The 12,189-nt window shown below is 38.2% G+C and overlaps 1 protein-coding gene across 1 annotated transcript; it reads right to left on the bottom strand.

The window, feature by feature from the left end:
* Positions 1-4,119: 4,119 nt before the first annotated feature.
* On the bottom strand, positions 4,120-10,523 carry LOC139379370 (SH2 domain containing 1A duplicate b). The gene is made up of 3 exons (XM_071122178.1): positions 10,243-10,523; positions 4,887-4,950; positions 4,120-4,704 (listed from the first exon to the last, which is right to left on the bottom strand). Exons 1-3 carry the CDS (start codon positions 10,383-10,385, stop codon positions 4,480-4,482), a joined length of 432 nt encoding a protein of 143 aa, XP_070978279.1. The 5' UTR covers positions 10,386-10,523; the 3' UTR covers positions 4,120-4,479.
* Positions 10,524-12,189: the final 1,666 nt, after the last annotated feature.

Here is a 12,189-nt window from a genome sequence, read left to right as displayed (position 1 = left end):
CTCTCTGTGTACATTTAAGGGCCAGTCATGCTGCCCTGTTCTGAGCCGACTGTAATTTCCCGAGGTCCCTCTTTGTGGAACCTGACCACACGACTGAACAATAGTCCAGGTGCGACAAAACTAAAGCATGTAGCATCTGCCTTGCTCATAGTGTTGTTAAAAATGCAGAGGAGCATTTTATTATGGAAAGACTTCTCCCCATCATAGCTACTGTTGTATGAACATGTTTTGACCATGACAGTTTACAATCCAGGGTTATTCCAAGCAGTTTAGTCACCTCAACTTGCTAAATTTTCACATTCTTTGTTACAAGATTTAGTTAAGATTTATGGCTTAGTGAATGAAATGTCCCGACACAATGCTTTAAGTTTTTGTATTACAGTTTTTTCCAAATGCTTACACACGTTTTCGAAACTGCCTCCTTTTTCCAAAACTCTACACACAAAATGCAAAATGCCTCACATCTCCTTCAAAATGTAACACTGCATTCAAAATGCCATAAACACATGTCAGAATGAAGCATTTGCATCAAATGGCAAACACTGCTTTCATAATAGTACATTTTTGGATATACCATGTAAACACTGTTGTTTTAAATCTAAAGCTCTTTGGTCTGTCATAGGCTTATATCTACATTTCAATACAATGTTCTACAGTGAAAGTAATCTGCTGAGAGGGGTAACAAGTACACTGTAAACACCAATGCAATGTAGAAACAGAAAATATTTATTAGGCCAAATATTACTGTTGTATACAGTAGCATACAACAAAACCATAAGCATATGTAAACCAAAAGTATATTCTTTAGAATACAGTAAAGAACACAATTGTGTGTGTGTGGGGTACCGGGGGGGCAGTCCAGGAATTGGTAGGGGGGGGGGCAGTCACCAGTGCTAAGCTACGCTTCATCTCTTCTCCGGCCTGGGTCTGGCCACATACTTCATCCACATCACAAGATACGTTTTCTCTTGCCAAACATTGAGGGAAGTGTCTCCTAGCATGGTGTATCCAACCTTGGACAGAGGCAACCTCTATGTCCCCACATGCGTCCTCCATTGCATGGAGAAGCGGCATGCGGGCATAGGGTTGTCGATCATACACTTTCAAGCGCCAGGCTGAGAAGAATTCCTCTGTGGGATTTAGAAAAGGTGAATGTGGGGGTAGGTACAAAACTACAAATTGTGGATGGGTGGCAAACCAGTTTTGGACCAGAACAGCCTGGTGAAAACTAACATTGTCCCATAAAACCACAAATCTAGCAGGCTCCTGATCTGGATCAGGGACAAGCATTGTGTAAATTGCATCCAGAAAAGTATATGGCCAGTGTTGTACGGACCCAGTGTGGCATTGTGATGGAGGACCCCATCTGAGTGATGGCTGCACACATAGTTATACTACCCCCACTCTGTCCAGGGACATTGGTAATTGCCCTCTGTCTTATTACATTTCTTCCGCGGCGCCTGGTTTTGATGAGGTTGAAACCAACCTCATCCACATGAATAAATTAATGGCGAATTACATGGGCATCCAGCTCCAATACTCTCTGTAACAGACAAAAGGATATACAGATGAGTAAATATGGTATGTCTGAAGTACTGGAAGTAGTGTTGCATACATACCTCTACAAAGTCATGTCGCATATTCTTGACTCTGTCAGAGTTTCTCTCAAAATGGCACCTTGTAAAGTTGTTTCATCGTCACTCTGTGTCGTTGGAGGATGTGTTGTATGGTCGACAGGCTTACAGCATTTATGTTGTTAAATATGGTGTCATTATTCAAGATATGCTCTCTTATTTCTCGAATCCTAATTGCATTGTTGGCCAAAACCATATTGATAATTGCAGTCTCTTGTACATCTGTAAACAAGCGTCCTCGTCCTCCATGATGTCTTTGCCTTTCCACTCTGTACAGAATTCAAACACAGTATGTGTTCAGCATAGAAACTGTAAACAATGTACAAAACAATGTAGTACAGCATGATAACCAACCTCCTTCATGCAATGCAGTGTAGTAAATGGATGGCTTACAGTTACAAATGTTTATGCAATACTATGCAGTCATACGTATTTTACAGTACATTACTGTAATGCTAAAATAGTAATTAGATAGTTGCATACCTGTTCTCATTTCTGAAGGTTCGAATTATGGACGCCACTGTAAATCGACTCAAGTTGGGCTGGACTCTCAGTCCAGCCTCTCTCATGGTCAAACCGTTGGCTCTCCTTCCTTCTCTTCTTTGCCCTCGTCCTCTTCTTCCTTTTCCTCTCCCTCCTACTCCTCTTGCTCTCTGTCCATTGTTGGCATCCATTGTTCAAAACAGGTAATCTGACCTTTGACCTATTTATAGGCCTATACTACAGTAAAGCAATGATTGGTTAGTGATCAGTTAAGCTATTCGTTTTTGCACATGTGAGGAGTGTGTGTGTGACCTGGTGAATAAGTGTAGCATTTTGATTGGTTGTGTTTGGAAAAGGAAAGCAAGTTACTTCCTGTTAGATTTTTGTGTTTTAGGTAGAGAATTGTGTGTAGTGTTTTGGAAAAAAGTGTTTTATGCAATTGACAACTGAGTCAAAGCCTGAGAAATAGCTTATGGTTTTGGATATTTGGTGTGTAGTTTTGCACTTTGAGTGAGAGGTTTCAAAAATCGTGTGACATGAAATTATTTTGTGTGTAAGCAGTTGGAAAAAACTTTAATGACTAATTTAATTCTTGCCACCCATTCTTAAGCTAACTGCAGCTCTTTGCTAAGTATTGCATTGATTTCACCTGCTGTAGTAGCTAATGTGTATAGTGTTGAGTCATCCGCATACATAGAAACACTGACTTTACTCAAGGCCATTAGTAATGACTCATGTCATTAGTAAAGATTGAAAAAAGTAAGATTCTACCTGGATTATGTTGGAGAGGCTTCCAATAAAGAACACCCTCTGTGTTCTGTTAGATAGGTAACTATTTATCCACAATATAGCAGGGGGTGTAAAGCCATAACACATATGTTTTTCCATCAGCAGACCATGATCAATAATGTCAAAAGCCGCACTGAAGTGCTCCCACAATCAATTTCTCTCAGCCAAATATCAGTCATTTGTGTAAGTGCTGTGCTTATTAAATGTCCTTCCTATAAGTGTGATGAAAGTCTGTTGTCCATTTGTTTACAGTAAAATAGCAAAACAGCATTGTATCTGGTCAAGCACAACTTTTCCCAAAAGTTTACTGAGGGTTGATAACAGGCTGATTGGTTGGCTATTTGAGCCAGTAAAGGGGGATTTCCTATTCTTGGGTAGCATAACACTTTCTAGTAGGCTTAGATTGAAGATATGGAAAATAGGAGTGGCAATATTGTCCGTGATTATTCTCAGTAATTTTTCATCCAGTCACTACAGAGATATAGGGCTATAGTTAGAGCTAGATTCAAACAGATCCTAGCCGACACCTACATAGTAGTTGTTTTGGAGTTGTCAGAGGTGAACTGCATTAGAGCTGTCAAATCCACAAGCCGCTCCTTGCATTACGCTATCACAAACACAGCAATTGGATGCAATGAAACCACACCAGATTTATAATCCGACAAATCCCATGCAGCCGTGTTACAAATTCAAACACAGGATTGCCTGATGTTCTATTGTCTACTGGGGCGGCAGGTAGCCTAGTGGTTAGAGAGTTAGACTAGTAACTGATAGGTTGCAAGATTGAATCCCTGAGCTGACAAGGTAAAAATCTGTTCTGCCCCTGAACAAGGCAGTTAACCCACTGTTCCTAGGCTGTCATTGAAAATAAGAATTTGTTCTTAACTGACTTGCCTAGTTAAATAAAGGTAAAATAAATAAAAAATACTCCTCGATTAAACTGATAGACAATAAATCCCTCCATCCAAATTAAGATGAAAACATGCACTACACTTTCTCTCGACCCATTGAATTCCTAACCTGGTGGGGACACACAAGACCATCCACCTATTTGACAGCTTATACCGCCAAAAACATGCACAATGTGGATGTCGGTCAATGCGGGTTATTAAAGCTTGATCTGAATTAATTAAGGCCTTAGTCTTTCCTGGAGATGATTGTCCATGATGAGGTGCCATGCATGTGTGAGATAGATAAACTTTACAGAAACGTACATATTAACCAATGGCATTTATTTATTAGCATTGGTAACACATTTTCATTTGTCAGTTAGAAATTATTTTACTTTAAAAATAAAGCATACTATTTAATCGGCTGACATGAAACTATGTAGTTGAGTTGTAATCAAATATAGCAACAATACTGTCTTACAAACACATTTTAAACACCAATATAGAACGTCGATACTACAGATGTAAAGAGATTTAAAGGATCACATTGAAGTTTTGATACCGAAACCAAATGCTATTTTCAAATTAATGACTGGCACAATGACAACATAAGAATACAGGCTCACATCAAGAATGTCTGTCTCTAGCGTAGTCTGTCTCCCTCTGTGTCTCTAAGCTGTTGTCTACTGTTGGTAATGATTCTCAGTGGTGTGAGTTGGTGGCGGGCTGCTAGGGTGTGCTTTCATGTTGCCAGGCTGTGTATGATTCTCTGTGGTGACAGGGTGCGTGTGACTCTGCATGGTTACGGGGTAGAGGAGAGGTGTAGCAATGCCTTGGCCTGGTTTCTGGAAAGCTGTTATCAAGTTCTTCATTTTCCGAAAGTATCGTTTCTCCACACCGGGAGTAGTCTAGAAGAGAGAGACAGAGAGGGTGAGGAAGAAAGAAAGGGGGGGAGAGAAAGGGAGATGGGGAGATAAAGAGACAGGAGGAATCAGGAATAACATCAGTTAGTGTGGTGGCGAGAGCTTGAGAAAGATAGAGAGGGTGAGAAAGAGCGAAAAAGAGAGAGACAGGAGGTCTGGTGTCTTACCTCTGCTGTCCAGGAGCCTCCACCATCCAGGGACAGCCTATATGTGTACACATAGCCTTTATACCTGCACACACACCCACACAGTAAGTTTGACCATGCACATAGCAGACAATCACAGTGTGTGTGTGTGTGTGTGTGTGTGTGTGTGTGTGTGTGTGTGTGTGTGTGTGTGTGTGTGTGTGTGTGTGTGTGTGTGTGTGTGTGTGTGTGTAAAGTACTTAAGTAAAAATACTAGTTAAGTAGATTTTTGGGGTACAGAGCCTTCCCGAAAGTAATCACACCCATTTACTTTTTCCACATTATGTTGTTTCACAGCCTGAATTTAAAATATATTAAATTGAGATTTTGTCACTGGCCTACACACAACACCCCACAAAATCAAAGTGGAATTATGCTTTTACAAATGAATTAAAAATGAAAAGCTGAAATGTCTTCAGTCAATAAGTATTCAACCCCTTTGTTATGGCAAGCTTAACTACGTTCAGGATTAAAATGTCCTTAACAAGTCACATAAAGTTGCATTGATTCCCTCTGTGTGCAATACTAGTGTTTAACATGATTTTTGAATGACTAGCTAATCTCTGTACCCCCACACATACAATGATCTGTAATGTCCCTCAGTCGAGCAGTGAATTTCAAATTCAACCATAAAGACCAGGCAGGTTTTCCAATGTTTTCCAAGGGCACCTATTGGTAGATGGGTAGAAATAAAAAACAGCCATTGAATATCCCTTTGAGCATGGCAAAGTTATTAATTAAACTTTGGAGGGTATATCAATACACCCAGACACTACACAGATACAACCATCCTTCCTAACTCAGTTGCAGCGGAGTGGAAGGAAGCCGCTCAGGGATTTCACCATGAGGCCAATGGTGACTTTAAAACAGTTACAGAGTTTAATGGCTGTGATAAGAGAACTGAGGATGGATCAACAACATTGTTGTTACTCCACAATTAGGGCTGTTGCGGTAACCATATTACTGCCACACTGGCAGTCACGAGTCATGAAAGGCAGTCAAATTCCATGTGACAGTTTAGTCATGGTAATTAAGCTTCTCTAAGCTCTGAAGCTGTTGATCGTGATTAGTAGCCTACCAAACTTACTAACTGCCTGGTACTCAGCACTCTATTGTCCCTCTAATAACTCTGACAGCAATGCAAATGTGTTCAAAAATCAAATCAAACACTGCATGTTGTGCAACATTTCAATAGGCTATGCAATTGCGCAAGAAAACAAGAGTGATGGCCTCCACAAAAAATAGGAGGATCAGCTTTCTATAGGCTAAGCCTACTCTATATATTTCTCAACTTTCCTAATATTAAGCACATTGCATATATTTTCAACAGGAGTATAGCCTACATGGCTGGCATGAAAATAAACCACAGGGAAAAGCGTCCTCCATTCACTATTTAAGTACATAGTGTTCTGATACAGGTGCATGATAATGGTCTATTCTAAATCAAAACTAATTTCACACATATATTATTTAGTATATGTAAAGACAAGATTAAATCAAGAATAGTCAGATGGTGGACAATACTAGCCTATGAATTATATATTATCACTTGTGAATGATGCCCAGCATAAGAAACAATGCCTTTTTTTTGCAACTTTTTCGAATCATAGTCTCACACCTCATGTAGCCTACCCCATAGGCCTATATGTTTTAATAAGGTTTGTATCACAACTAAAGTAGCCAAGTAAAATTAGGAACATTAATCTGCTTTACAAGGGGTGTAGAGCCTAACTGGTATACATAAGTTTGGGGAAGATAATTGTCAACATAAAAATGCACCTTTATAATAAAAGCATTACATGCATAATTGTATTTGCTGTCACCTTTGATAATGGTGTTTTCCGCTAATGGAACATTTGCGCTTATAGCCTACCACCATATGCACATTGCTGCGCTTATAATGTGAAGAAATAGCCTAATAGTTTATCAAAATATTAAGCTAAATGTTCTGATCTGTTGCGTCAGCCACATTGCGTAAAAAAATATTTGATGCTAAGTGGTTGTATTAATTTGGGATCTTTTGGATCCCACAACTGTCCCAGACTATGTTTGAAATATGAATTTCTTCCACAGAATAGAATAGGTCCGACTTTTGTACTATGGGGGATAGTAGATTGACATAGGTTAGTGATCTTGCTGTTCATTAGGCCTACTAATATTGTTGGCTGACGAAAAGTAAATGTGGACAGTTCTTCCAATATCTTCAATATACATCTTGGAATTGCATAAGGACAGGTGCAGTTGTGTCCCCGATGTGTCTGTCTTCACTTGTAGCACGTGAAATATACACATTCACATGATGGAGCGTGCAGCACCCAGACACATCGTGCCTAACGTGCCTAATGGCCTCTTGCCGCAAAAGTCCTGGATTATTTTTAGGGTACATTATTGCCACACAAAAGGGATGCCACTGTGAAATTCTAGGCATTATCAAGTGCTTGTCAAACGACTGATGTCGTGTGTACAGTCTATGCAAAAAAAACCAAAGCAGAGCTCATGCCTTTCAAGCTACTTTTTTCAAATCATCATTAGTCACATCATTCATCTTCTGCACATCTACCATTCCAGTGTGTAATTGCTATATTGTAATTACTTCGCCACCATGGCCTATTTATTGCCTTAACTCCCTTATCTTATCTCATTTGCACTCACTGTATATAACTTTTTGTTTTCTTTTGTTCTACTATATTATTGACTCTGTTTTGTTTATTCCATGTGTAACTCTATGTTGTTGTATGTGTCGTATTGCTATGCTTTATCTTGGCTAGGTCACAGTTGCAAATGAGAACTTGTTTTCAACTAACATTACCTGGTTAAATAAAGGTGAAATAAATTATATTTTAACAATGCAGCCTTTCAATGTATTAAAAATCAAAACATATTAGCCCAACATTTGTAGAACAACTAAAGTTACATTAATAACTCTAAATTAAGCATATAGGAGTACCCATTTCTTTGTTAACCACTCAATACAGCATGTGTACACTCCTTCAAATCATTTGGAGAAAATATCCTTTCTATTTTATTCAGCATTGTTCAATTGTATTCTTCATAGTATAAAATAATGCCATGTCATGCTAAGATAATCTTGTCTGCTAAATGAACTAGTGTAGCCCACAGCCATTTGACATAGCTAAATCAGGACCTAACATAAGGACAACTCAGAGTATGCTATTCTGTTCTTCTGAAATAGACTACATGTTCTTCATATCATGCTTCTTTAGACCTGTCTAAAATAAATAATGGATTTATTGTGAAGGTGTAGACTATATTACATGGATTTATTAGAATTTTTAAAATGTAGATGTTCCAAAGGTCTGCATCAGTGGTTTGTGTGGAAGCCAGGAGATGCTAAAAGTGTTAATTAACGGTCAATTACCGTGAGATCAACAGTTATTTGCTTGACAATCACCAACTGACAAAATGTTGTGACCACCACAGCCCTATCCACAATACTAACCTATTTGCCAGAGTGAAAAGATTGAAGCCTGTACAGAATAACAAATATTCCAAAACTTGCAAACAAGGCAATAAAGTAATACCACAAAAAAAATGTGGCAAAGCAATTCACTTTTTGTCCTGAATACAAAGGATTTTGTTTGAGGCAAATCAAAAACAAGACATTACTGCGTACCACTCTCCATATTTTCATGCATAGTGGTGACTGCATCATGTTATAGGTATGCTTGTAATTGTTAAGGACTGAGGAGATTTTTAGGATAAAAAAAAACAGAATGGAAGCAAACTGCCTTCCAGTTTGCTTTCCACCAGACACTGGGAGATTAATTCACCTTTCATCAGGACAATACTCTAAAACACAAGGCCAAATCTACACTGGAGTTGTTTACCAAGAAGACTGTGAATCTTCCTGAGAGGCTGAGTTACAGTTTTGACTTACATCTGCTTGAAAATCTATAGCAAGTCCTGAAAATGGTTGTCTAGCAATGATCAACAACTAACTTGAAAGAGCTTGAAGAATTTTGAATTGAATAATGGGCAAATGTTGCACAATCAAGGTGTGGAAAGCTCTTAGAGACTTTTACCAGACACTCTTATCCAGAACGTCCTACAGTAGTGAGTGCATACATTTCCATACTGGTCCCCCGTGGGAATCACATGTTTTCACTTTGTCATTATGGGGTATTGTGTATAAATGAGTGAGATACAATTATTTGTTTTATCCATTTTGAATTCAGACTAACACAACAAAATGTGGAATAAGTCAAGGGGTATGAATACTTTCCGAAGGCACTGTATCTGCACTTTACTATTTATATTTTTTAGTACTTTTACATAACTATATTCTGAAAGAAAATATGTACTTTTTACTCCATACATTTTCCCTGACCCATACATTTTCCCTGACACCAAAAAGTATTTGTTAATTTTAGAATGCTTAGGCAGGATATAGTTATGGTCCAATTCACGCATTTACTGTATATGAGGTGTCCCTACTGCTTCTGATCTGGAGGAGTTTGTAAATTAAATTTGAGTGTTGGAGTGTTAAATGTACAAAATGCTGTCGGTTTGCTTAATATAAGTAATTTGATATATAGCATTTACTTTTACTTTTAAGTAAAACACTTTAGTACTTTACCTCCACTGTACTTAAGTACATTTACAAACAAATACTTTGACTTTAACTCAAATAGTATTTTACTGGGTAACTTTTACTTTTACTTGAGTCATTTTCTATTAAGGTATCTTAACTTTACTCAAGTATGAAGATGGAGTACTTTTTCCACCGCTGCATCCTGTATCAAAAGGTTGGCTGGTCCTCATTGAAGTCCTATAGATCACTTCATTACTCCCTTTTTGTTACAAAGCTCTACTACACAAGCTTCCAACTGACCTAACTTGCTAGTATTAAAGTATGAGTTACTAAACCCGCTTGCAGGGTTGGTTAACTTCTGGTCTCGACCAATTTAGGTAAATCCTCCTTTAGTTTTAGTGCCCCCCATTGTTGGAATAAACTGCTAAATTACTTGCACCTTGATTCCCTGGTGCCGCCAAGGCAGTTTAGGACTCTGGTGTTAAATTCATTCCTTGAGGATTGCAGTTGTTTATTTTTTGGAAAAAAAACAAGAAAATCAGTTTTGCTTAATATTAAGGAATATAGCATTTTTACTTTTTACTTTTACTCAAGTACTCAAGTAGTACTTTTCTCACCACTGTACTTAATTGTATTTAAAACCAAATACTTTTACACTTTTACTCAAGTATTATTTTAATGGGGTAACTACTTTTTGTTGAGTCAATTTCTATTAAGGTGCCTTTTATTTTACTAAAGTGTGACAATTTAATACTTTTTCCACCACTGTGTGTGTAAGATACTCACAGCACACAGAGGCAGTAGAGCCCAGCTAGACTCTCACTGTTGCGTATCAGGTAGCTGCCGTCCCGTCCTGCTGTCCACAGCCTCATCTCCCCCTCCTCTCTGCTGATGGCTCCGTGGTACACGGCTAGTTTTTCCTGTTCCATGGCTGTGGACCACTCCACACTACTATACTGCTAACACTATCCTCTCAATAGTCGACTTTCAGCCTCCTAAAACCAAGCTCAGAACACCAGCTGACACCTCTCTTTCTGTAATGTCTGTAATGTGTGGATGCTGGCAGATCTCAGTTTCCTCTTATCTGAGAGCAGGCAAGCCAAGTATCTAACCTCTCACCTCACTCTCTCTCTCTCTCCATTGCTCTCTCTCCCTCTCTCTCTTTCCCTCTCTCTCTTTCTCTCTCTCACACATTTAATTTCCGTGGTAGGTTTGCAGCTCTCTCAGGAAGTTAAGTCATACTGACAGGAAGCAACATCAAAAGCCTCAAACTGAATATTTCCACAACAATAGAAATAAAGAACAGGGGAAAATATCAGTTTGACACTTCTGAATGAAAAAACTGATGATGCACTGCGCAGAGGAGTGTTGCCTGCTTAACCGTCTCCGTGCAAAACATCTTTAAGGGGAAAGCAGACCGCACCAACAATTATTAGCAGTGGGTTGCCACAGGGAAATTAATATGAAATGCTGGCCGATGTTTTTTGGTCAGAGGTGATAGACAGACACCAGCATTGGTCGGCACGGTATGCTTTCACCGTTACTGACATGGTACAGCTCTAAAACATCATTAGTAACATCACACATGTCTATAAAACATCCTTAGTAGTATCACACACACATCTAAAACATCACTACTAGAATCACATACAGTTCTAAAACATAATTTCTAACATCACACACCTCAAACATACTAACATCGCACACACTTCTAAAACATTGTTACTAGCATCACACACAGCTCTAAAACACATTAACATCACACACACCTCCACAACATCCTAAACAACATTATAAATTAATTAGAATTAGAATTATAAATGATGATATAATAAAATATATTTAATGTGCATTGATCCTGTTTGCGACAGGTGTTGGCAAGCTCCTGCTTCATTAATACATGTGTTTTGGTCATGCTCTTCTCTACATAACTATTTGTCTGCCATCTGTGATACCATATCTAAAGTATTACAAGTGCCTTTTGCTCCTACTTTCATAACATCATTATTTGGGATAATACCTGATACTATAACACTACCAAAATACATATCTAACTTTGTAGCCTTTGTGAGTTTGTTGGCAAGAAGGTTAATTTTACTTCTGTGGAAATATCCCTCTCATTTTGTGTGGATTAAAGATGTCTTACACTTTATTAAATTGGAGAAGGTAAAATATACACTACAGGATTCTTCTGACAAATTCTACCAAATGTGGCAACGTTTCTTTACCTACTGTATGTTGAGACACTGCAATTTCCCTCTACTTTAGAGTAAACTGCCTACCTAAGCTTTGTAATTGATCTACCTGTGAGTGTTTAATATTAGCCTGTCCTATTATAATTTTTCTCTTTGTTTTAAAGACTAGCCATGTTTTTTTGTGTACTATGTTGTTTCTAAAGTATGTTTTGTTATAAAAGTATTACTTAAGTATTTTATATTTTCGTATGGGCATATACATTCCTACCTCATTCAAAAAGCTTGTTGCTATGGTATTTCAAATGTATAAAACCACATGTGCAATGTACTGTATTTCAAGCATTGTTTACTGTAACTGTGAAAGAAAATACCATATATACAGTGCCTTGCGAAAGTATTCGGCCCCCTTGAACTTTGCGACCTTTTGCCACATTTCAGGCTTCAAACATAAAGATATAAAACTGTATTTTTTGTGAAGAATCAACAACAAGTGGGACACAATCATGAAGTGGAACGACATTTATTGGATATTTCAAAC

This window comes from Oncorhynchus clarkii, chromosome 21 (genome assembly GCF_045791955.1).
Source record: "Oncorhynchus clarkii lewisi isolate Uvic-CL-2024 chromosome 21, UVic_Ocla_1.0, whole genome shotgun sequence".
NCBI classification, from domain to species: domain Eukaryota; kingdom Metazoa; phylum Chordata; class Actinopteri; order Salmoniformes; family Salmonidae; genus Oncorhynchus; species Oncorhynchus clarkii.
The sequence above is the reverse complement of the archived record's forward strand: the minus strand, read 5'-3'. Positions and strand labels throughout refer to the sequence as shown.